Genomic DNA, 26,536 nt, shown 5'->3' on the forward strand with positions numbered 1-26,536 from the left:
AAAGACCAAAAATTCTGTTTTTTTTTGACAATGAATCCTGTAATTATAGCACTGTTATTGAAGCAAACTGGTTGAGTAATGGTAATTTCATACAATTTTGCATCTGTAATGAATAAAATTGCTCTGTACTCAGAATACAATTTCAGGAGACTTACCTGACAGCTGATAATTGGTTTTATGAAGGTTCATGTTCTCAATGTCCTGCTTCTGCCTATTTATAGCTTGTTCATGTAAAAGGTGTTCTGTGAAGATGTGTCAACTTTAATGGAAAGCAATATATATAAACATACCAGATGGCATATTCTGGTACCTTGGTAAGCGATGTGCACAAATCAGTAGGTATATAAATTAATAAAAAGTAAACATTTCAGAGACATTGACAATCCAGAAACTTGAACATAAGTGGGGTCATTTTTCTTATTTTGTGCTCTGACATGATCACCTGAACGAAGCAGAAAGCAAAACCAGGTAGGGAGGATTGTATACCAGTTATGCAGCCTGTCCAATTTGCTGTCCATTAACTTAAATGGACAGGAATATCACATACATTCTGTGAGGAGCTGTTACTCCCGACCTAATTTCCTTTTAGACAATTACTTGTCTTCAAGCACAAAAGAGGAAAATAACTTTATTAACTTTAGCAAATGAGGTGCCTCTATGGATAGAATGCTTGTTTTTAAATATCATGACTCATGATCATGACTCATGGTAGATTTTATAATTTAAAATAGTCACATTATAAAGATTCTAAACTAAAATAATCTTGTTTTCAGTGTAGATCTCATTACAATCTTAATGAAAACTAATAAAAAATGTGATTTTACTCTTCAAAGGGTCCAACTATTATGCAATGTAAAAATTGTACCAGATCTTGCTAGTGACAGTGGAAAAGTAATGAGACTAATGTTGTACCTCCAGGAAGCAAATCCTGCACTCCGGGTCCCACTACCTGGTGGGACGTCCTGCCCCATGTGACCAAAGATCTGCAGGTCGAGAATCGGCCTGTTCAGTGACCTGAAGACCCATGGCAGAAACTCGCGACCTTGAGTAGACGTCATCCTCCAATCGAGGGACAGCCGATGACGACCTCGACAATAACAAGTTTGAGGTTCTGTTGCATCATCCTCGAATCAGGCTCAAAAGTTTGGTCATGGCCCTGTGACAATGCAGCAGGTCCAATGGACAGCTGTATATCCCAACAGTGATGAACACTTCTGGCTCCTGTTCTACTGCATCAATTGGTGCAGTGGCAGCTGCATTTCACAGCAAGGTGAGTTGAAAATCATAACTATTGTGTTGGCTTGGAGAAAGGCAGCACTCTGTATATACATATTCATACATGGACAGAGTATTGTGCCACCAGCCTCAGAAACCCAGTGACCATTTATAATGACTGTAGAGAGCTCACCGGATAGTTGCACTGTAGCTGATGTACAGCACTTGTGGTGCAGGACAGCCTTTTCCAGATAATCTTAAGCAATGTCAAACCACACATTGAAGAAAGATGGCCAGAGTTATACTCCTTGTCTTGCATCACTATGGTGTAAAAGACAGCTTCACACTGACTCAAGGTTTACAGTGTGACTGGGGCAGTAGACAGTGAAAGTGGAGATGAACAATGAATGGAATTCAGCCATACACCTGAGCAAACAGATAAGTGGAAATTCCAGATCACTTCAGTTGCTGCAAAGTACAGGATATATTCAGTTTATACAGTTCATGCTCACTGCAGGATATTCAAATGCAGTAATCAGTTTGTGCAAGTTTTCAGAAATTACTTCAGACACACACTGCTGTGTAAATGGAAGCAAGTTTCAAATTCCTATTGACAGACCAATGTTTTTGCTGCAGACCAGCGACTTGCCAGCTACTGATCCTGCACCATTAATTTTAAACCATGTCAAATGAGCTGTGTCAGTTCTCAACTAGTCTCTGCTAAGATATCCCATGAAGGCAAAAACAAACATTGGGAATTGGTCTGTGTTTACACACACCTCCTTTTTGACCATTTACAGAAGACTGACACACTGAAGTTGTGAAGGAGTATGCAGTTCCACCCACTTGCTTTCCTGGTTGAAGTTCATTTCCACCGAGGTGGAAAACTATATAAAGATGACATAAAAACAGGTAAAAAGACCTCCGGGCAGTTTTGCGGTTGGCCAGCTTAAAAAAAAACAGAAGTCAGTGACCTGACAGTTGCAATTTATTTCTCAAAGTCCGTCATTTCGTCAAGGTTGGAAGGGGAGAAGCCAGTGGTGGATTTCCAAAACCCTAAAGTCGGAAATCTGCATTTGGTGGAAATTTCTCATCGCTGAGTTACTTCTGAGCTCGCTAGTGTTTCAGCAGGTGGGATGACTGAGTGAATCCCCTACCACACTCTGAGCAGGTGAATGCCTGTCCCCAGTGTGAACTCGCTGGTGCCTCAGCAGGTGGGATGACCGAGTGAATCCTTTCCCACACTCCGAGCAGGTGAACGGCCTCTCCCCAGTGTGAACTCGCTGGTGTGTCAGAAGTTGGGATGGTGCAGTGAATCCCTTTCCGCACTCTGAGCAGGTGAACGGCCTCTCCCCAGTGTGAACTCGCTGGTGTGTCAGCAGAGTGGATAACTGAGTGAATCCCTTCCCACACTCTGAGCAGGTGAATGGCCTCTCCCCGGTGTGAACCCGCTGGTGTCTCAGCAGGTGCGATGACCGAGTGAATCTCTTCCCACACTCTGAGCAGGTGAATGGCCTCTCTCCCGTGTGAAGTCGCTGGTGTTTCAGCAGGTTGGATGACTGAGTGAATCCCTTCCCACACTCTGAGCAGGTGAACGGCCTCTCCCCAGTGTGAACTCGCTGGTGTGTCAGAAGTTGGGATGAAGTAGTGAATCCCCTACCACACTCTGAGCAGGTGAATCGCCTCTCCCCTGTGTGAATTCGCTGGTGTGTCAGCAGGGCGGATGAAGTAGTGAATCCCTTCCCACATTCCGAGCAGGTAAACGGCCTCTCCCGCCTCTGAACTCGATGGTGTATCAGCAGGTTGGATGACTGATTGAATCCTGTCCCACACTCTGAAGAGGTGAATGGCCTCTCCCCAGTGTGAACTCGTTGGTGTGTCAGAAGAGTGGATGGAGTACTGAATCCCTTCCCGCACTCTGAGCAGGTGAATGGCCTCTCCCCAGTGTGAACTTGCTGGTGTGTCAGAAGCTGGGATGAAGTAATGAATCCCTTCCCACACTCTGAGCAGGTGAATGGCCTCTCCCCTCTGTGAACTCGCTGGTGCATCAGCAGGTTGGATGACTGAGTGAATCCCTTCCCACACTCTGAGCAGGTGAACGGCCTCTCCCCGGTGTGAACTCGCTGGTGTGTCAGCAGGTCAGATGAAGTAGTGAATCCCTTTCCACACTCTGAGCAGGTGAACGGCCTCTCCCCGGTGTGAATGCGTTGGTGTCTCAGCAGGTCAAATGACGTCGTGAAGCCCTTCCCACACTCTGAGCAGGTGAACGGCCTCTCCCCAGCATGAACGCGCTGATGTCTCAGCAGGTGGGACGACTGAGTGAATCCCTTCCCACACTCGGAGCAGGTGAACGGCCTCTCCCCAGAGTGAACCCGCTGGTGTATAGTGAGATCAGATGATCGCTTGAACCCAGTCCCGCAATGAGAACACCTGAATGGTCTTGCATCAGTGTGAACACGTTGAAGGGACATCAGTTCAGTTGAACTTTTACAGCAATTCCCACAGTCTCGATATTTGAAAGGTCTCTCCCCAGTGTGAACTTGCTGGTGTTTCAGCAGATCAGATGAAGTAGTGAATCCCTTCCCACAAATGGAGATGAACAGCCTCTCCCCGGCGTGAATATGCTGGTGTCCAGTAAGATCAGATGATTGCCAGAACCCAGTCCCACAATGAATGCACCTAAAAGGTCTCTCATCAGCATGAACATGCTGCTGTCTCAGCAGATCAGATGACTCAGTGAATCCATTCCCATGCTCTGAGCAGGTGAATGTACTGTCCAGGGTGCAACTGCATGGATCAGTTTCCAGCTCAACTGGATAATTCAATCCCTTTCCACAGTCCCCATATTTACACGGTTTCTCCCCAGTGTGACTGCACTTGTGTTTCGACAGGCCAGATGATCGGCTGAAATCTTGTCCACACACAGGACACGTGTACAGTTTCTCCCCACTGTGATCGGTGCTTTTTCCTTCCATGTTCAAAATCCACTGATATTTGGGTTCCAATAAGTTAGGCAACTCCTTCAGATCCCAACCTGACGTTTGCTTTGCATTTCACGGCTGCAATTCCTCCCCTTCTAAAACTCTGTGAAATTGATTTAAAACAGAAAAAAAAAATTGTGACAGAACTCACAAAAACACAAAGGCAGGGTGTGAAATGGAGCTGAATGAATCTGGCAATTTTTGGGGGCAGTACGAGAAAAAGTGACCATGAAAGCTGCTGGATTGATGTACAACCCAACTGGTTCATTAATGTCCTTCAGGGAAGGGAATCTGACACCCAGACTGGACCTACACAAGACTTTGCTCTCGATGGGAGGAAAGAGAGAAAGACAGACAGACAGGGAGATGGGCAGGGAGAGCAGAGGTATTTTATATATCGACAACTCAACCAGAACTTTGACTAAACCTCCCAAATCCTCAACTTCCTTAATTAATAAGGACAGGGGTAGCAGGTGTATGTGAACACCATCACCTCCAAGTTGCCCTCCAAGTCACACAGCATCCTGACTTGTCTGACATCCAGTACTGGATGAACAGAAATTTCCTCCAATTAAATATCGGCAAGTCTGAAGCCATCGTCTTCAGTTCCTGCTACAAACTCCACTCCCGAGCCACCAACTCTATCCCTCTCCCTGGAAACTGTCTGAGGCTAAACCAGACTGCTCATAACCTTAGTCATATTTGACCCTGAGATGAGCTTCCAACTGCATATCGGTGCCATCACTCAGACCGCCTATTTCCACCTCAGTAACATCACCAGTGCCTCAGCTCATCCGCCTCTGAAACTTACATCCATGTATTTGTTACCTCTCAACTTGACTATTCTAACACACTCCTGGCCGACCTCCCACATTCTACCCTCTGTAAACTTGAGATCATCCAAAACTCTGCTGCCTGTGTCCTTACTTGAACCCAGTCCTGTTCACACATCACCACTGTGCTCACTGGCCTACACAGGCTCCCAGTTAAGCAGCAACTCAATTTTAAAATCCTCATCCTTGCTTTCAAATCCCTCCATTCCCTCGCCCCTCACTATCTCTATAATCTCCTTCAGCCCTACAACCCTCCGAGAGATCAGGGATCATCTAATTCTGACATCTTGAGCATCCCCGCTTTTCATTCCTCCATCACAGGTGGCCGTGACTTCAGCTGCCAAGGCCATAACCTTTGGAAATCCCTCTCTAATCCTCTCCGCCTCACCTTCTGTGATTCAGACACTTCTTAAAACCCACCTCTTTGGTCATCTGCCCTAATATCTCCTTATGTGGCTCAGTGTCAAATGTTGCTTTATAAACACTCCTGTGAATTGCCTTGGAACATTTTATTACATTAAAGGTGCTACATAAATACGTTGATAACTTGGACATATATCACCGTTCCTTCATCATCACTGGGTGAAAATCCTGTCACACCTTCCCTAACACCATTGTGGGAGCACCTTCACCACACAGACTGCAGCGGTTCAAGAAGGTGGCCCACCATCACCTTCTCAATGGACAACTGGGGATTGGCAGTATCTGCTGGTCTGGCTAGTGACACCCATATCCCAGGAATGAAGTAAAGAAATCTGTATATGTAAAACAGATTAAAACCTCTGCAGAGATACTTGTTACTAAAACTATACTCTTTCACATTGAGTGGTTGCTGCCTGTTTAGCAACCTCATCTCGCCTGGAATCTAGCTCCCTTGACAGTCTCACATTGGAAATTGCTGCAACCAGCTGGGCTCTAAGGTACTCAGGATTAAACCCAGCAACTTCTCCTCCAACTCCACTCCAGCTCAAACTGATGGAACAAAAAAGACCTGCACAGGAGGTCAGGGAACAACTTCCACATCCAACACCTCGAAACAAACCAGCTCTTAATCGGTCCATCTATGTTTCTCAACTCAGTTCTGTGAGCAACACTTGCATTAAAATAAAAACAAAATATTGCAAATGCTGGAAATCTGAAATAAAAGGAGAAAATACTGGAAATACACAGCATGTCAGGCAGCATCTGTGGAGGGGGGAAATAGAGTAAACGTTTCAGGCGCATCGGGCCACTGGAACTCGGCATGGGAGGAGGAGGAATAACAAGCAATACAGTCCAAAACTTACTGCAACCTCCAATCCACCTACATTACCGGGATAGGGAGACAGAGTTTAGAAACACTCAGCAACACGACTCCAGTAAAACATCCCAGGAGGAAAAGGGGGAGCAGTGTGTGTACCTGCCCTGATATCCCCCTCCCCAGGCCTGTCAGTCAAACCCCCCAACTCCTCCCAGTCCACAGCTCAGCCTATCAGCTTCCTGCACCTTGAGCCAGCCCTGCCCAGGTGTGGCCCAGTCCAAGGGGAGTCTTTGTGGAACCAGGGAGTGGGGGAGGGGGGACCTCCTGCCCTGTGCTGTGTCCCAAATGGTTCCTCCCTCCCTCCCCTCCCCCAGGCCCCTTTATAACTGAGCTCAGTTTCCTTTAAAGTTTTCTCCTTTGATGTTACAGTTTTATTAATCTTTAATTCCTCCAAACCAGCTGGAAATCTGGCGCCCGTTAACCCCGGGGCCTGTCATCGGGAGAAGCCCCGCAGCTGCCGCCCCGCTCGGTGCAAACGCGGGTCCGGGGAGTTTCTCATTGGGGGTGTTGAGGCCTACACCGGGTGTTTCTGAAACCCACCCGCCGGCTCCATCGCTCCCACCGTCACTTACCGACTACAAAAAAAGACACTTCTACCGCCATCACTCGCATTGCGAATGTTCCGAACTGCGCATGCCCCAACCACTGTTCGACAGGGCGCATGCCCCAACCACTTGCACACTGCGTCGGCGCACTGCTCTCCTGTGGTGTGAATACGGAATATTCCCAACCGCGGAGAATATTGGGTAAAAACCCCGTCATTGGACCTCCCAATCGGGGGTGGCGGAGCGAGCGGCAAGGTGGCGAGTCGCGACCAGTCGGGCGCAGGAGAGAGCGGTGAAGAGCAGCGGTGATTGAGAGAGGAACGGATTGAGGCGACGATCGTGGCCGTTGAGGGGATTTGAGCTCATTTCGCTTTTTAGTGTCAAGTTCAGCCGCGCCATCTTTAATACTGGCAGTTACCTGTGAGGTCACAGAGATGTTGCAGTCGATGAGGCTGTATTTGCGCATGTGCCAGTAGTGCGCCTGGTGGTGGTTGCGTTTCAGCAAACGCGCATCCTAAAAATAATATTGAAAGAGATGCCGGAGTTGCACGGATTGCGATCATTGACAAAGATGCCCTGAACCAATGAAAGCAAGAGTTGTACTCGGAATTCTTGGAAAATTTTGGATTCTTTTTGTCAATATTTATTGATGGAATTTATTCACATTCGAGTTTTTAAACTGTTCATTCTGATCAAATAGTCATTAATTTGCTGAGTTGCTACATACAATGTAAATACCCTAGCTGCACAATTTGTTGCAGAAGCAGTTATATAAAGGAAGCGCAGTTTTGCTACAGCTATACAAAGTCCTGGTTAGACTGCTTCTGGAATGCTGTGTATAGTTCTGGGTACGACAATTTATATCTGATACATATTGGCCTTGGAAACAAGGCAGTACAGATTCACCAGAATGTTTGCAGGGTTTGAATGGGTGGATTATGAGGCACATCCCTTACTACAGTGAGACAACTGTTGGTTTCCACCTGGTGTCTCACCTTAATTTCAAGGCGTAGAAGGAAATCGACCAGTGAAAGCCCAAGGGTGCAATGCATTCTGCTCAATCATTAATAACGTCATTCCCATCTTCCAGTTCTTAGCTTCACCTCCTTCCAAACGTTGCAATCCATCTTTCACCGCATTTGGTCCAGCATTCAATACTTAATATTTATACCCTCATCTTGAAATGAGATTCTCATCAATATCCAACACAAATTGAACTGCAAACCTGACAGGCAACCAAAGGAAAACAAGTCAGTGTGTAACAAACCGCATGGTGCTCATTTTCAGATATACAACAGTCAGCTTTTAAATAAATGAAAGAACTTTACGATGAATTGATTTGGAAAGTAGGTGTTCATGGTATTTGTGCCTCTCTTCTAGTTGTGCAGCATACTGGCACCTAAATCCCATTCATGTCTCTTCTTCCTGTACCTAATATGAAAGGAGTAGTTGGACATTGACGAGACCTTCACTGCATCTCATTTTCATCGTCTTCTTGTTAGTTTTTCCTGTTACTCTACGATGAAGAAAGATAAAAAGTGACTATTTTGTATATCTGCCATTTCCTTAGCTTCAATTACAGTATCACCCGGGACATCTTTAAGGAGCCAAAATACTCTTAGCAACTTTGTGAGACAGTGAATAATTATGTTAATTTGCATCAATAAACTCAGAAATTTCTATTATTGATGAACAAAATGCCAATAAGTCTGGGAGTGAAAGTCAAAATTTAGATAACTTTTTCTGATCTGCATGTCATCAACTTTTACCACTTCTCATATTGCAAGCTATATTTTGAGAGCTGGGTTATAGAGGTGCTTAGGACACCAAGAATCTGCTGCAGCCGTTGTTAAAGTTAAAAGGATTTTAGCCCTTTCACATGAGAAGAAATATTCATGAGGAGCAATTCCCCACAAGCTGTTTCCACTGGAATCTCTCCATTGAAGCTCAAAGAAGGTTTCACTCACTCGGCTATTCTGTAAGAGCTTCTCGGAGGTTTCGTGACCAGGATATAATCTGCCTGCATTTTCCTAAGACTGTGCTCGGTATATGGGGAGCTTTGGCCTGCGTTGTAGTATTTTGCCTCCCAGGGATGGCCAGTAACCCGCGGATTGAGGCTGCAGTCACCACTTACTGCAGACAGTGTGTAATTGAACAGTGCGGGGCAAAATATTGCTGTTTGTTCCTGTCTCACTCACTGTGGAGCTGGGGAAAAGTGAATACTTGATAGTTTTTTTTTCGTCCTTCTGAAATGAGGCTTAGATCTGCTGTTAGTTACCGAGCTAGTGCTGCAGGATTCTGTTAAAACCTGACGCAAATCAACTGGAATATCCAGGTTTTGAGGAGCTGGCTGCACCATCCGGGCTGGAAACAGGAGCGAGTAATAGGTATTGTGCAGAATTTGATTGTGCACACAATGTGCAAATGTAACAAGGCTTTGAGAGATTGTGTTGTGTTAACATTTTAACGGTTGTTACAAGGGTTTTATTTTTGTACTAAAATCTTAGAATTCTATGTGTTTTTTTAACAAAAACTGAAAAAGGAGCCAGTTTCTAGGAAACCAGCCCGGGGTTTTGACCTCCTCAGAGCAACATTTTGAATGACAGTGAGACTCTATGTTTGGTCATGTGATCGGCTCAGGAAAGGTTTTGCTTTCACTTTGCATCCTTTAATAATCCAGTGAGTTGGACAAAGAGCAGTCATTTTGATATCTGGCTTTGACCTGCCTGGAGACCAGAGAGGGAAAGACCAAGAAAAAGTGTTACCTCTGTCTGTGAAGGAAGCCTGCATCTCTTAAGAAGAAACCCTTTCACGTTAGAGGTAGCATATTCCTATTGACTGCTGTCTCTGAATATTCCCTGCATCAAATGTGATTCCCGTAGCCTCCTGTGTTTTAAGAAATCTTGAAATCTGAAGAAAATCTTCTACTGCTAGACTGCTGCTTTAAGACCCAGGCAGATCTGTTGCTACACCCCTACTGAAAGACCTATGTGAAGTCTGCTGCAGTCAAATTGCCTTTAACGCCTACCCATCAAAGACTGTTCATCCACCTCACCTGGAGAGACTTTGAGTGGTATCCAACTATTTGACTCTGGGACACCTCACCAAACAGAAAGCCGTCCGACCAGAACATGTCAAATTGATTTATTTTATTATTCCTTCTATACCTAAGAAACAGCTGTAACCCAAAATCCCTTTTTTCCCAGTTAACTGGTTTCTTTTTGAATGTATGCATGTGTGCATGAGGGCTAGGGAATAAGGAGCTTTTTGTATATCAATTTATCTCATTATTGATTAAGATTTGGTTTATTCATAAATAGTTAATTTTGTCATTGATTAAAGAAACCTGGTTGGTCTGCTTTATTCTCGGGGACAAATAGAGTATGTAATTGGTGAGAAAATCTATTGATATGCTGTGACCTATGGAGAAGTGGGACTGAATTAACAGTGCATTTCTCCTGCGTCAGTCATAATACGGCCAATGTAATGATTCCATATTTCCTCATAATTAGTTCTGGTCATTTTGAAAATGTTTCTGTGCAGTTTCAAGCCAGGGATTTTTCACATATTAGGCAAATGTGATCACCACTACACTACAGAAATTCCACACTGCTATTATACTGAGGAAGCTACATACATTGTTATTCAGGTGTTTGTTTAGTTGAATACAATTCCACTGCAAAACTTTGCAAAGCTGTAAAAATAGAATCATAGAAATTATACGGCACAGAAAGAGGTCACTTGGCACTGGCTGGAAAATGAGCCACTCAGTGTAATCCCACTTTCCAGCTCCTGGTCCGTAGCCCTGCTGGTTACAGCACTTGAGGTGCATTTCCAGATACATTTTAAATGAGCTGATGGTTTCTGCCTCGATCACCCTTTCAGGCACTGAGTTCCAGACCCCCACCCCCGGGGGAAAAACGTTTCCTCATCTCCCCTCTAATCTTTCTACCAATTACTTTAAATCTATTCCCCCTCATCACTGACCTCCCTGTAGGCCCTTCCCATCTACTCTATCCAGGCCCTTCACAATTTTATACATCTCAGTCAAATCTCTCCTCTGTTCCAAGGAGCAAAACCCCAGCTTATCCAATATTTCCTCATAGCTGCATTTTTCCAGACCTGGCAACATCCTCATAAATCTCCTCTGTACTCTCTCCAGTGCAATTACATCCTTTCTGTAATGAGGTGACCAGAACTGCACACAGTACTCATGTTGTGGCCTAACTAATGAGTTATACAGTTCCAGCATAACCTCCCTGCTCTTAAATTTTATATCTCGGCTAATAAAGGAAAGGATTCCATATGCTTTCTTAATCACCTTATCAACCTGTCCTTGCACCTTCAGGGATCTGTGAACATTAACTCCAAGGTCCCTCATTTCCTCTACAATCTCAGTATTCTCCCATTAATCGTGTATTCCTTTGCCTTGTTTGACCTCCCCAATTGCATCACCTCGCTCTTCTCTGAGTTGAATTCCATTTGCCACTTTTCTGCCCACCTGACCAGTCCATTGATATCTTCCTGCAGTCTGCAGCTATCCTCCTTGCTATCAACCACACGGCATTTTTGTGTCTTTCACAAACTTCTTGATCAAGCCCCCTAGATTTACGTTCAAATCAAATCACTGTCAGTTCAGGATAGAAATTCACAACGTTCTCTTCTGCTGCTTCCTGGCCCAGGATGGCCATGCATGCGCCCTGTTGCACATTTTCCTGAGGAGACACTCCTTAAACCCTACCACGGGGGTGGGGTGGGGGGGGGGGGGGAATAGACCAATGATGACCTTCTCACCCAGAAGAAAATTGAAGCCCTTAAGTGGCCTATTAATGGCCAATTGGGCCTCTTACCACCACCGCTAGGATCTAACCAGCAACAAGGGAGCCACTGCCACACGGGGAGGACACCTTATAAGACGAGGTGCCCTCCCTGTGAGCTTGGGAGGGGATCCCTCTTTCATGGTCAATTTGTGGCCCGTGGAGGTGCCCCACCCCAGGAACAACTGTACCTCCCGGGGCACCTCTCCCCCTGGACTGAACAACCACACCCCACCCTCCCTGGCTAGGCCCTTCTGGACTGGACCCCGAGACCCTACCTTACCGACCTGTGTTCCAGGGTTTCACCGCTAGGCCTGGGTCCGAGGCCTCTGCAGCACCAACAGTGGCCACCACTCCTGGAGGCGCTACTGATACTGCTGAGCTGCTGGCCCTCTGATGGGCCGAAAGCTGTTGGAGGCGTGATCTACGTCCCAAAAAAGCCTTTACTGGGACAGGAATTCCGCCTCTTAAAACTTTGATCCCAAAATACCAGAGGATCGTTTTGGGGGGCCCAAAAAATGCAGAGGCAGGGATCCCCCACCTTTTCAGCCTGGTGCCGGGAGCCCCACCTCTTGCACAAAATAGGAGCAGCACCAGGCATACCTCAAAATGAGGTGTCAACCTGGTGAAGCTACAACACAGGACTATCTGCGTGCCAAACAGCATAAGCACCATGCCTTAGACAGGGCTAAGCAATCCTAAAACCAACGGATGCAGATCTAAGCTCTGCGGTCCTGCCACATCTAGTCGTGAATGGTGGTGGCAATTAAACAACTAACTGGAGGAGGTGGCTCCACAAACATCCCCATCCTCAATGATGGGGGAGCCTCACACATCTGTGCAACAGATAAGACTAAAGCATTTGCAACAATCTTCAGCCAGAAGTGCCGAGTTGATGATCCATCTCGGCCGCCTCCTGAATTCCCCAGCATCACAGATGCCAGACTTCAGCCAATTCGATTCACTCCATGTGATATCAAGAAACGACTGAAGGCACTGGATACTGCAAGGATATGGGCCCTGACAATATTCCGTTCATAGTACTGAAGACCTTTGCTCCAGAACTTGCCACGCCCCTAGCCAAGCTGTTCCAGTACAGCTACAACACTGGCATCTACCTGGCAATGTGGAAAATTGTCCAGGTATGTCCTGTACACAAAAAGCAGGACAAATCCAACCCAGCCAATAACCGCCACATCAGCCTACTCTCAATCATCAGTAAAGTGATGGAAGGTGTCATCAACAGTGCCATCAAGCGGCACTTGCATTGCAATAATCTGCTCAGTGACGCTCAGTTTGGGTTCCGCCAGGGCCACGCAGCTCCTGACCTCATTACAGCCTTGGTTCAAACATGGACAAAACAGCTGAACTCAGGAGGTGAGGGGAGAGTGACTGCCCTTGACATCAAGGCAGCACTTGACCGAGTATGGCATCAAGGAGTCCTAGCAAAACTGAGGTCAATGGGAATCAGGGGGAAAATCCTCCGCTTGTTGGAGTCATACCTAGCGCAAAGGAAGATGTTTGTGGTTGTTGGAGGTCAATCATCTGAGCTCCAGGACATCACTGCAGGAGTTCCTCAGGGTAGTGTCCGAGGCCCAACCATCTTCAGCTGCTTCATTAATGACCTTCCTTCAATCATAAGGTCAAAAGTGAGGATGTTCGCTGATGATTGCACAATGTTCAGCACCATTCATGACTCCTCAGATACTGAAGCAGTCCGTGTGGAAATGCTGCAAGACCTGGACAATATCCAGGCTTGGGCTGATAAGTGGCAAGTAACAATCGCGCCACACAAGTGCCAGACAATGACCATCTCAAACAAGAGAGAATCTAACCATCATCTCTTGACATTCAATGGCATTATCATCGCTGAATCCCCCCACTATCAACATCCTCGGGGGTTGACCATAAACTGAACTGGAGTAGCCATATAAATACCATGGCTATAAGAGCAAGTCAGAGGCTGGGAATCCTGCAGCGAGTAACTCATCTCCTGGCTCCCCAAAGCCTGTCAACCATCTACAAGGCACAAGTCACTGCCTGAACGGGTGGCAGAGGCAGAACCCCTCACAACATTTAAGAAGTATTTCGACGAGGACTTGAAACACCATAGCATACAAGGCTATGGGCCAAGTGTTGGAAAATGGGATTAGAATAGATAGGTGCTTGATGGCCGGCACAGACACGATGGGCCGAAGGGCCAGTTTCTGTGCTGTATAACTCTATGACTCTGAGTCAGGAGTGTGATGGAATACTCTCCACTTGCCTGGATGGCTGCAGCTCCAACAACACTCAAGAAACTCGACACCATTCAGGACAAAGCAGCTCACTTGATTGGCACCCCATCTACAAACATTCACTCCCTCCACCACCGACGCACAGTGGCAGCAGTGTGTACCATCTACAAGACGCACTGCAGCAATGCACCAAGGCTCCTTAGACAGCACCTTCCAAACCTGTGACCTCTACCAACTAGAAGGACAAGGGCAGCAAATGCATGGGAATACCACCACCTGCAAGTTCCCCTCCAAGTCACACACCATCCTGACTTGGAACTATATCACCGTTCCTTCACTGTCGCTGGGTCAAAATCCTGGAACTCCCTTCCTAACAGCACTGTGGGTGCACCTACCCCACATGGACTGCAGCGGTTCAAGAAGGCAGCTCACCACCACCTTCCCAAGGGCAATTAGGGGCGGGCAATAAATGCTGGCTGAGCCAGCGATGCCCAATTCCCATTAATGAATGAAAAAAAATTATTAATTCTTAGTTCCTCCAAAAGAGCTGCAAATCTGGCGGCTGTTAACCTAGGCCGGTCACCAGGAAAAGCCCCGCAGCTGCCGCCCTGCTGAGTACAAATGAGGGACCAGCAACTTCTTACTGCGGGTGTTGAGGCCTACGCCTGGTGTTTCTGAAGCCTCCTGCACACGCGCATCGTTCACAATGGGGGGAAATCATTGAAGTGTTCTGTGTGTGGACAAGGCTTCAACTGATCATCCAACCTGAAAAGCCACCAGGACACCTACATCACGGAGAAGCCATGGAAATATGGTGACTGTGGGAAGGGATTCAATTGCTCATCCAAGCTGGAAACTCATCAACGTAGTCACACTGGGGAGAGGCCATTCACCTGCTCCGAGCATGGAAAGGGATTCACTCAGTTATCCAACCTGCTGAGACACCAGCGGGTTCACACTGGGGAGAGGCCGTTCACCTGCTCCGAGTGTGAGAAGGGATTCACTACTTCGTCCACCCTGCTGAGACACCAGCGAGTTCACATATCACTGCAGGGGTTGGATTCTGCTGTTGCTGCTGTTAATCACATCCAGAACTGAATCATGACTGGAAGCCTGTTTCCAGTGGGGTCCCACAGGGCTCAGTACCAGGTCCCTTGCTTTTTGTGGTATGTATCAATGATTTAGACTTAAATATAGGGAGTGCGATTAAGAAGTTTGCAGATAACAAGTGGCCGTGAGGTTGACAGAGAGGAAGAAAGCTGTAGCCTGCAGGATAATATCACTGGACTGGTCAGGTAGGCAGCCGGGTTAATTAAAGAAAGACAGTATGGGTTTCTTAAGGGAAAATCATGTTTAACTAACTTACTGGAGATTTTTGCGGAGGTAACAGAGAGGGTCGATGAGGGCAATGCTGTTGATGTGGTGTACATGGACTTTCAAAATGCATTTGATACAGTGCCCCACAACAGACTTGTGAGCAAAGTTATAGCTCATGGAATAAAAGGGACAGTCGCAACATGGATACAGAATTGGCTGAGTGACAGGAAACAAGTGACAGGATGCTTTTCAGGCTGGAGGAAGGTCTGTAGTGGAGTTTTCAAGGTAAATGTTGGGACCCTTGCTTTTCCTGATATATATTAATGCCTAGACCTTGGTGTGCAGGGCACAATTTCAAAGTCTGCAGCTACAAAACCTGAAAGCATTGTGAACTGTGAGGAGGATAGTGTAGAACTTCAAAAGGACACATACAAGTTGGTGGAATGTGCAGACAGGTGGCAGATGAAGTTCAATGCAGAGAAATGTGAAGTGATTCATTTTGGTAGGAAGAACATGGAGAGACAATATAAAATAAAGATTGCAATTCTAAAGGGGGTGCAGGAGCAGAGGGATCTGGGTGTATATGTGCATATGTCATTGAAGGTGGCAGGACTGGTTGAGAGAGCAGCTAATAAAGCATACAGTATCCTGGGCTTTATTAATAGGAGAATAGAGTACAAGAGCAAGGAGGTTATGTTGAACGTGTATAAGACACTAGTTCAGCCTCAACTGGTGTATTGCATTGAGTTCTGGGCGTTGCATTTTAGGAAAGACGTGAGGGCATTGGAGAGAGTACAGAAAAGATTCACGAGAATAGTTCCAAGGATGAGGAACTTCAGTTATGAAGATAGATTGGGGAAGTTGGGATTGTTTTCCTTGGAGAAGAGAAGGTTGAGAGGTGATTTGATCGAGATATTCAAAATCCTGAGCAGTCTGGACAGAGTAGATAGAGAAAAAGGATTGAGAATGAGAGGGCACAGATTTAAAGTATTTGGTCAGAGAAGCAGAAGTGACATGAGGAAAAACTTTGTCACGCAGCGAGTGGTTAAGGTCTGGAATGCGCTGCCTCAGAGTGGGGTGGAGGCAGGTTCAATTAAAGCATGCAAAAGGGAATTACACAGTTATATGAAAAGGAAGAATGTGCAGGGTTACGGGGAGAAGGCGGGGGAATGGAACTGAGTTAATTTCTCTTTTGGAGAGCCAATGCAGACATGATGGGCCGAATGGCCTCCTTCTGTGCTGTACTGATTCTGTGAAATGATAAATGGAATTCAATCCGGAGAAGTGTGGGGTAATGCATTTGGGGAGGGTGAAAAAGGCAAAGGAATCCACAATAAATGGCAGGATACTGAGAAGTGCAGAGAAACAGAGGGACCTTGGAGTTCATGTCCACAAATTCCTGAAGGTGACTAGACAAATAGATAAGGTGGTTCAGAAGGCATTTGTGATGATTGTTTTTATTGGCCGAGGCATAGGATTATAAGAACTGGGAGGATAGACTGGAACTGTATAAGACACTGGTTAGGCCACAGCTGGAGTACTGTGTGCAGTTCTGGTCACTACATTACAGGAAGAATGTGATTGCATTAGAGAGGGTACAGAGGAGATTTACAAGGATGTTGGCAGGATTGGAGAATTTTTGCTGTGAGGAAAGATTGGTTAGGCTGGAGTTGTTTGGAACAGAGGAGGCTGAGGTGTATAAACTTATGAGGAGCTGAGATAAAATGGGTCGGCAGTAGCGGATTCCATTATCAGAGAGGTCAATAACCAGGGGGAGTAGATCAGAGTAATTGGAGAAGGATTGGAAGACAGTCGAGAAATCTTTTCAATCAGAGGGTTGGGGGTTTGGAATCTGGAACTCACTGTCTGAAAGGGTGATCGAGGCAGCAACCCTCATCACATTTAAAAAGTACTTGGATATGCAATTAAGGAACCGTAACCTACGAGGCTACAGACCAAGAGTTGGAAAGTGGGATTAGGCTGGATAACTCTTAACGGTCAGTGCAGACATGATGGGCTGAATGGCCTCCTTCTGTGACAGAACTTTTCTACGTTTCTATTTGAACATTTGGGGTTTGTTTCTGCTGATGAGAATAATCCCTATAACTGGGCTGGAGTTTAATATTCTGGTTAAATGTCAAATAAATCAGCTTTGTTTTAAACACACTGCTGTAGATTTTTGTCTTTCCCACCTGAGTGTTTAGCATCACCTGGCTGGAGCTCAGAAAGGACAATCTGGGGAGAGGATCGCACGGCAGGAACAGAACTTCAGCCTGAACACAGTCCTTCAGGATCACACAGAGAGGGACAAACGGCACTTTTGTCTTTCTCGTCTCTCTTCACTGACAGCAAAGTCCCCGTGTGGGTTAATCCTGAGGCCTGTAAGAAATGTGTCCCAGCCGCTCTCTTCCATGGTTCAGAGCTCCTGGGCACGGAACAGAAGGCTCCTTTACAACTGTGTTTAGAGTCAGGAAGAACAACAATGAATGCTGGAAACGTGCTGTCAAATCAGAGATTGGTGTAAAACTGTGATCTGTTCCTGACTGAAAGTGAAACGGCAGGTTTAAATTTCCAGTCTGAAAATGACTGGTAATTATTCTACAAAACCTTAATTTGTTTATGGGACAGTCCTGAGTCGACCACTTTAAGACAGGTGTTAACTCATTTAACTCATTGTGGTGAAAGACAAAGCATTAAATATTCCACAGCTGATAGACCTGCTGAATATTTCCAGCACTTGTTTTTGTTTCAGATTTGCAGCATCTGCAGTATTTTGCCTTTCTCTCAGATGCACAGCCCGCCCTCCCGTCTGATTGACGGAAGACCCAAACCAATAGGAAGACGGGTCGGGCCCAGAGGAACGACAGGGCTGTGTGGGTCCTCCAACCAATCGGAGCAGGTGAGGGGGCGGGCCGCCCCGTTCTCCGATCCCGCATCTTCTTGCTATTGGTCCGGAGCTGCCGTCAATCACACGGACATTGTGAGCGGACAGGTCAGAGGTCGCTGGCTGGAGGCCCCCCCCCCCGCCACTCGCGAGAACCGAGTTCGCACTTTGAGTGATGGCGGCTGAGTCGCACCTGGAGTCAGTAAGTGGCGGCGAGAGTGACGGAGCCGGCGGGTGGGCTTCAGAAACACCCGGTGTAGGCCTCAACATCCCCAAGAAGAAGCCTCCCGGACCCGCGTTTGCACCGAGCGGGGCGGCAGCTGCGGGGCTTCTCCCGGTGACAGGCCCGGGGTTAACGGCCACCAGATTTCCAGCTCTTTTGGAGGAATTAAAGATTAATAAAGTGTAACATCAAAGGAGAAAACTTTAAAGGAAACTGAGCTCAGTTATAAAGGGGCCTGGGGGAGGGGAGGGAGGAACCATTTGGGACACAGCACAGGGCAGGAGGTCCCCCCTCCCTGGTTCCACAAAGACACCCCTTGGACTGGGCCACACCTGGGCAGGGCTGGCTCAAGGTGCAGGAAGCTGCAAGCTGATAGGCTGAGCTGTGGACTGGGAGGAGTGGGGGGTTTGACTGACAGGCCTGGGGAGGGGGATATCAGGGCAGGTACACACACTGCTCCCCCTTTTCCTCCTGGGATCTTTTACTGGAGTCGTGTTGCTGAGTGTTTCTAAACTCTGTCTCCCTATCCCGGTAATGTCGGTGGATTGGAGGTTGCTGTGAGTGTTGGACTGTGTTGCCTCTCCTCATTCTTCCGCCTACTCCCACTCTGAGTTCCAGGCTCCAGCGGCTCGATGCACCTGAAACGTTAACTCTGTTTCTCTCTCTGCACACATGCTGCCTGACCTGCTGAGCATTTCCAACATCTTTTATTTCAGATTTCCAGCATCCACAGTATTTTGGCTTTTGATTTATTACAGGCGTTGCTGATGGAACTGAGTCAAGAAACACAGACAGAGCAATTAAGAGCTGGTTTGGATCGGAGCGAGTGTTGGATGTGGAAGTCTCTCTGACCTGTGTAGGTCTTCATTGTTGCATCAGTTTGAGCTGGAGTGGAGATGGAGACGACGCTGCTGGGTTAATCTTGGGTACGTTTGAGCTAAGTCAGGCCCAATGATTTCCAATGTGAGACTGTCGAGGAAATTGATTCCAGGGGAGATGAGGTTGCTCATGGACACCAACCGTTCAGTGTGAAAGAATTATTTCTCTCGAGGCTTTTAATCCATTTTTCATGTACAGATTTTTTTACTTTATTCTTGGGATATGGGCGTCACCAGCCAGACCAGCAGATATTGCCAATCCCCAATTGTCCATTGAGAAGGTGATGGTGGGCTGCCTTCTTGCACTCCTGCAGTTAGGGAAGCTGTTACAGGATTTTCACCCAGTGATGATGTAGTAACGGTGATATATGTCCAAGTTAACAACAACTTGTATTTATATAGCTTCTTTATTCTAATAACATTTCCAAGGCATTTCACAGGAGTGTTATAAAGCAACATTTGACACTGAGCCACATGAGATATTGGGGCAGATGACTAAAAGCTTGGTAAGAGGCAAGTTTTAAGGAGTGTCTGAAATGAGCAAAGTGAGGTAGAGAGGTTTAGGAAGGGTATTCCAGAGCTTCGGGCCTTGGCAGCTGATGGCACGGCCACCAGTAGTGGAGCGATTATAATCAGGGATGCTCAAGAAGCTAGTATTCATAAAGTCATAGAAAAGTTATGGCACAGAAGGAGGCCATTCAGCCCATCGTGTCAGTGCTGGCTGAAAAAACTAGCTGCCCAATCTAATCCCAGCTTCCAGCACCTGGTCTGTAGCCTTGCAGGTTACAGCACTTCAGGTGCATGTCCAGGTACCTTAGAAAATAATTGAGGGTTTCTGCCTTCACCACTGATCTGGGCAATGAATTCCAGACACCCACCACCCTCTGGGTGAAAAAGATTTTCCTCGTCCCCTCTAATCCTTCTACCCATCACCTTAATTCTGTGCCCTCTGGTAATTGACCTCTCTGCTAGGGGAAACAGGTCCTTCCTGTCTACTCTATCTAGGCCTCATAATTTTGTACACCTCAATTAAGTCACCCCTCAGCTTCCTGTGTTCGAAGGAAAACAGCCCTAACCGATCCAATCTTTCCTCATAGCTGCAACTTTCAAGCCCTGGAAACATTCTTGTAAGTCTCCTCTGTACTCTTTCCAGCGCAATTATGTCTTTCCTGTAATGTGGTGACCGGAACTGTACACAATACTCCAGTTGTGGCCTAATCAGCATTTTATACAGTTCCAGTATTACATCCCTGCTTTTGTATTCTATACCTCAGTCAATAAAGGAAAGCATTCCAAATGCCTTTTTCACTAGTTGATCTACCTGTCCTGCCACCTTCAGGGACCAGTGGATATGCACTCCAAGATCTTTCACTTTTCCTACCCCTCTCAATATCCTCCATTTTATTGTGTATTCCCTTGCTTTGTTTTCCCTCCCCTCATTACCTCACACTTTTCTCTGGATTGAATTCCAATTGTCACTTTTTTGCCCATTCCACCAAACCATGGATATCATTCTGGAGTCTACAGCTATCATCTTCACTATCAACTATGTGTCCATTTTTTGTGTCATCTGCAAATTTCTCAATCATCCTCCCATATTTAAGTCCAAATCATTAATATATACCACAAACAGCAAGTGACCCAACACTGAGCCCTGTGGAACTCCACTGGAAACCGCTTTCCATTCACAAAAACATCCGTCAACCACTACCCTTTGTTCCCCGTCACTGAGTCAATTTTGGATCCAACTTACTACTTTCCCCATTGGCTTTCATTTTTCTGACCAGTCTGCCATGTGGGACCTTGTCAAATGCCTTACTATAATCCATGTAGACCACATCCACCACACTACCCTTATCAATCCTCCTTGTTACTTCCTCAAAAAAATTCAATCAAGTTAGTACGACACTACCTTCCTTTAAAAAATCCATGCTGACTATCCCTAATTAATCTGTGCCTTTCTAAGTGGCAGCTTATCCTGTTAGAATTGATTCTAATAATTTACTCACCACCGAGGTCAGGCTGACTGGCCTGTAATTATTTGGCCATTTCTTGCACCCTTTTTAACTCGCAGACCTCCAATCCTCTAGTACCTCGCCTGTATCTAGTGAGGATTTGAAGATGATTCTCAGAGCATCTGCTATTTCCTCCCTGGCTTTCTTTAACAACCTGGGATACAATCCATCAGGCCTAAGCGGTTTATCCACTTTCAGGGATGTCAGACCCCTGCTTATGCTTATCGTATCTGATATTACACACTCCTCCTCTTAAACTACAATGTCTGAATCATCCCTCTCTCTGAAGACAGAGGAAGAAAACTCATGAAGAACCCTGCCCACATCTTCTGCATCCACGCACAATTTCCCCTGTGCATCTCTGATCGGTCCTACCCTTTCCTTAGTTATCCTCTCACTCTTAATGTACTAATAAAACATCTTAGGGTTTTCCTTGATTTGACCTGCCAATAATTTTTCATCTCCTCTCTTTGCTTTCGTAATTTCATTTTTTACTTCACCCCTGCACTTTCTGTAGTCTTCTAGGCTTTCTAAAGTATGAAATTTTTCCTGCCTTATCTTACCCTGTATGTTTCTAGATAACCAGGGGACACTAGATTTGGCTGTTCCACCCTTTATCTTTGTGGGGACATGCCTACACTGTGCCTGTAGAATCTTGTTTTTGAGTGCCTCCCGCTGATTTTCCTTCAAGTAGCTGTGTCCAGTCCACTTTCGCCAGATCACCTCTCAGTTTCATAAAATTTGCCTTTCCCCCAATTTAGAACTTTTACTCCTGTTTTATCTTTGTGCTTTTCTGTGATTATGCTAAAATTAACTGTATTATGGTAACTATCTCCAAAATGGTCACCCACTGCTACTTCATCCATTTGCCCAGCTTCATTGCCGCAGACTAAATCTACAATTGCGCCCCCTCTCGTTGGGCTTGTTACAAGCTGGTTTAAAAAAATGTTCCCTTGAATGCAGTTCAAGAATTTTGTGCCCTCTGTGCGCTTCACACAGTTTGTATCCCAGTTGATATTAGGGTAGTTGAAATCCCCAACTATTCTTACCCTGTAGTTTTTGCACTCAGAAATTTGCCTGCATATTTGTTCTGCCTCCCACTATTTGGCAGTCTATAATACGCTCCTAGTAGTGTGGCTGCTCCTTTTTTATTTCTGAGCTTAACCCATATGGCCTCATTTGCTGATTCATTTAGCATATCATCCCTTCTCTCAGCTGTTATTGATTCCTTAACCAATAATGCTACACCCCCCCCCCACTCCTTTTTTTATCCCCCTCTCTATCCCGTCTGAAAACTCTATATCCAGGGATGTGGAGGTGCCATTCTTGTCCCTCTTAAGCCAAGTTTTCGTTATAGCAATGATATCGTGTTGCCATGTGTCTATCTGTGCCCTCGGCTCATCGGCTTTATTAGATGAGCCCAGATATCTCAAAGGGTTGTAGGACTGGTGGAGATGATAGAGAGGGGCGAGGAAATGGAGGGATTTGAAAACAAAGATAAATATTTTCAGATTGAGCTGCTGCTTAACTGGGAGCCTGTGTCAGTGAGCATAGTGGTGATGGGTGAAGAGGACTTGGTGCGAGTAAGGACACAGCCAGCTGGGATTTGGATGATCTCAAGTTTACGGAGGGTAGAATGTAGAAAGACAGCCAGGAATTTGTTAGAATAATCAAGGTTCGAAGTAACAAAGGCGTGAATGAGAGTTTCAGAAGCAGATGAACTGAGCCAGTGGCGAAGTCAGGCAGGTGGAAATAAGGAGTCTTGGTGATGGCGCAGATTTACAGTTGGAAGCTTATCTTGGGGTTAAATATGAGACCAAAGTTATGAACAGTCTGGTTTAGCTTCAGGGACTTGCCAGGGAGAGGGATGGAGTCAGTGGCGAGGCAGTGGAGTTTGTAGTGGGGACTGAAGACAATAGCTTCAGTCTTCCCAATATTTAAATGGGGGAAATTTCTGTTCATCCGGTACTGGATGTCAGACACATCAGGATGGTGTGTGACTTGGAGGTGATGGTGTTCACATACACCCGCTTCCCCTGGTCCTTCTAGGTATTGGAAGTTGAGGGTTTGGGAAGTTTTGTCAAAATTCTCGTCCAGTAGAAGAAACATAAAATCCCTCCTTTGCCGCATGCTTTTCTCCACCTCTCCACCTCTCCCCCTCTCTCTCATAACCCACAGAGGGCCATTCAGCTCCATTTCACAACCTGCCTTTGTGTTTTAGTGGGTTCCCTCACACTCTCTTTTCTGTTTTAAATCTATATTACAGGGTATTAGATCTGCGGGATTTGCAGCCGGGAAATGCAAACAAACATCACAGCAGGATTTGATGGAGTTTCCTAATTTATTGTAATCTGAATATCATGGGATTTTGAACATGGAAGGAAAAAGTACCGATCACAGTGGGGAGAAACTGTACACATGTTCTGTGTGTGGGCGAGGCTTCAGCCAATCATCTGGCCTGTCGAATCACAAGTGCAGTCATACTGGGAAGAAACAGTGCAAATGTGGGGACTGTGGGAAGGAATTCAGTTACCCATCCCAGCTGGAAACGCATTGGCGCTGTCACACTGGGGAGAGACCGTTCATTTGCTCTGTATGTGGTAAGGGTTTCACTCAGCCATCCACCCTGCTGACACACCAGCGAGTTCACACTGGGGAGAGACCTTTTAAATGTCCGGACTGTGGGAAATGCTATAAAGGTTCCGACGAACTGATGTCCCATCAACGTGTTCACACTGACGAGAGACCGTTCAGATGCTCTCACTGCGGGACTGGGTTCAGACGATCATCTGAACTCTCTGTGCACCAGCGCATTCACACTGGGGAGAGGCCGTTCACCTGCTCTGTGTGTGGGACGAAATTCACTCAGTCATCCACCCTGTTGACACACCAGCGAATTCACACTGGGGAGAGGCCATTCACCTGCTCCGAGTGTGGGAAGGGATTTGCTCGTTCATCCCACCTACTGAAACACCAGCGAGTTCACACCGGGGAGAGGCCCTTCATCTGCACCGTGTGTGGGAAGGGATTCGCTCAGTCATCCAACCTCCTGACACATCAGCGAGTTCACACCGGGGAGAGGCCGTTCATCTGCACTGTGTGTGGAAAGAGATTTGCTTGTTCATCCCACCTTCTGACACATCAGGGAATTCACACTGGGGAGAGGCCATTTACCTGCTCAGTGTGTGGGAAGGGATTCACTCAGTCATCCCACCTGCTGAGACACCAGCGAGTTCACAAGTAATTTTGGATTTTGCCATTAATCACCTCCAGGACTGCACTATGTTCATTGGGGTCTGTCTTTGCTGATAAACTCCAGCCCAGTTATAGGGGTTAATATTCTGGGTAACAGTCAAATAAATCCGCGTTGTGTTAAACACAGAATGTGTTGAGTCTTTTTAATATCTCTAACACTGTTTGTGAACCTATATCCCAAGGACCGCAGCGATTCAAGAAGGCAGCTTGCCACCACCTTCTCAAGGGCAATTAGGGATGGGCAATAAATTCTGACCTTGCCCGCGATGCCCACCACTCCTAACGAATAAAAAAAATGCAGAATTTAGTTCCTTTTGAAGTGCTCTCCCCCTCCCCTGTCTACACCATCCTTGCTTCCAACAAGTGCAAGGATCTCCTGGTCTTTGTCATTAAGATTGAGCTCATCCGATCAGCTGCCTCTGCTCCTTCCCTCCCTTCCACTTGCTCACCAGGTAAAACTGCCTCCAAAGTTACCCCCTGCCCAAGTCCTGAACCGACATCTTTCCCTAGTTCCTATCTCCTTCATGCCCTCTCCGAGCTCATCTTGTCCATGGGACCCACCTCCTGTTCCCTTGACCCTATTCCCGCTAAGCTGCTGACCAGCCATCTTCCCCATCTTAGCTGATATGGTTGTGCCTCTTCAGGTATTGTCCCGCTCTCCTTTAAATCTGCCGTCATCACCCCCTCCTCAAGAAAAACAACGCATTTCTTGTTTTTGTGCCTGACCCCACCATCCTGACAAACTACCGCCCCATCCCCAACCTCCCATTTCTCTCAAAAATCCTTGAACGTTTTGTCGCCTCCCAAATCTGTGTTTGAATCCTTCCAATCAGGTTTCCACCCCTGTCACTATCAAAACAGCTCTTATAGAAGTCACAAATGACATCCTATGTGACTGTGACAAAGGTAAACTATCCCTCCTCATCGACCTGTCTGCAGTCTCTGACATGGCTGACCACACCATCCTTCTCCAACACCTCTCCACTGTTGTCCAGTTGGGTGGGATTGCACCCTCCTGGTTCCATTCTTATCTATCTAATCATAGCCAGAGTATCACCTACAATGGCTTCTCTTCCCATTCCTGCAGAGTTACCTCTGGTATCCTCCCAGGATCTATGCTTGGCTCCCTCCTATCCTATTTGTCATCTACCTGCTGCCCCTCACCAACATTGTCTGAAATCACAGCGTCAGTTTTCACATGTGTACGGACGACACCCATCTCTACCTCACCACCATCTTGCTTGACCCCTGCACTTTTGGTACATTGTCAGACTGCTTCTTTGACTTCCCGTACTGGATGAGCAGAAATTTCATCCGATCAAATATTGGGTAGACTGAAGCTATTTTTATTTGTTCCCCAGCTACCAACTCCATCCCTCACTCTGGCAACTGTCTGAGACTAAACCAGACTTTTCCCAATCTTGGTGTCATATTTGTCCCCAAGGTGAGTTTCTGACTGCATATCCACCCCATCACCCCGCCTATTTTCACCCTTGTAACATTTCCCATCTCTGTCCCTGCCTCAGTTCGTCTGCTGTTGAAACTCTCACCCATACCTTTGTTACTTCGAGATTTGATTACTCCAATGTGCTCCTGGCTCCTCTCCCGTATTCTACTCTCTGTTGACTCGAGGTCATCCAAAGCTCTGCTGCCCGTGTCCTAATTTACATCAAATCCTGTTCACCTATCACCCACCCCGTGCTCACTGACCTACATTGGCTCCTGGTGAAGCAAGGCCTCGATTATAAAATTCTCATCCTTGTTTTCAACTCCTGAATGTGCACACCACTCCCTATGTCTCCTCCAGCCCTACAACCCTCTGGGATATCTGCCCTCTTCCAGATCTTGCCTCTTGCACATTCCATATTTTGTTTGCTCCATCATTGGCAGCCATGCTTTCAGTTGCCTGGTCCCGAAGTTCTGGAATTCCCTCCCTAAACCTCTCCACCTCTTTACTTCTCTGTCCTCTTTTAAGATACTCCTCCGAATTTACCATTGAGACCAAGCTTTTGGTGATCTTCCCTTATTTATCCTTA

At 46.4% G+C, this 26,536-nt stretch overlaps 2 protein-coding genes across 2 annotated transcripts in view; one reads left to right on the top strand and one right to left on the bottom strand.

The window, feature by feature from the left end:
- Window positions 1-6,967, bottom strand: part of LOC137349163 (zinc finger protein 585A-like) — a 55,061-nt gene extending 48,094 nt beyond the window's left edge. The window contains exons 1-2 of the mRNA XM_068014584.1: window positions 6,902-6,967; window positions 2,395-4,299 (exon numbers count right to left, since the gene is read on the bottom strand). Coding sequence (XP_067870685.1) covers window positions 2,395-4,190 — 1,796 coding nt within the window. The 5' untranslated portion in view covers window positions 4,191-4,299; window positions 6,902-6,967. The remainder of the gene's footprint in view (window positions 1-2,394; window positions 4,300-6,901) is intronic.
- Window positions 1-24,629, top strand: part of LOC137349168 (zinc finger protein 850-like) — a 70,970-nt gene extending 46,341 nt beyond the window's left edge. The window contains exons 3-4 of the mRNA XM_068014586.1: window positions 14,877-14,963; window positions 23,788-24,629. Of these exons, the coding sequence (XP_067870687.1) occupies window positions 14,877-14,963; window positions 23,788-24,489 (789 nt within the window). The 3' untranslated portion in view covers window positions 24,490-24,629. The remainder of the gene's footprint in view (window positions 1-14,876; window positions 14,964-23,787) is intronic.
- Window positions 24,630-26,536: the final 1,907 nt, after the last annotated feature.

The sequence above is a fragment of the Heterodontus francisci genome, chromosome 34 (assembly GCF_036365525.1).
Source record: "Heterodontus francisci isolate sHetFra1 chromosome 34, sHetFra1.hap1, whole genome shotgun sequence".
In the NCBI taxonomy this organism is placed as follows: Eukaryota; Metazoa; Chordata; class Chondrichthyes; order Heterodontiformes; family Heterodontidae; genus Heterodontus; species Heterodontus francisci.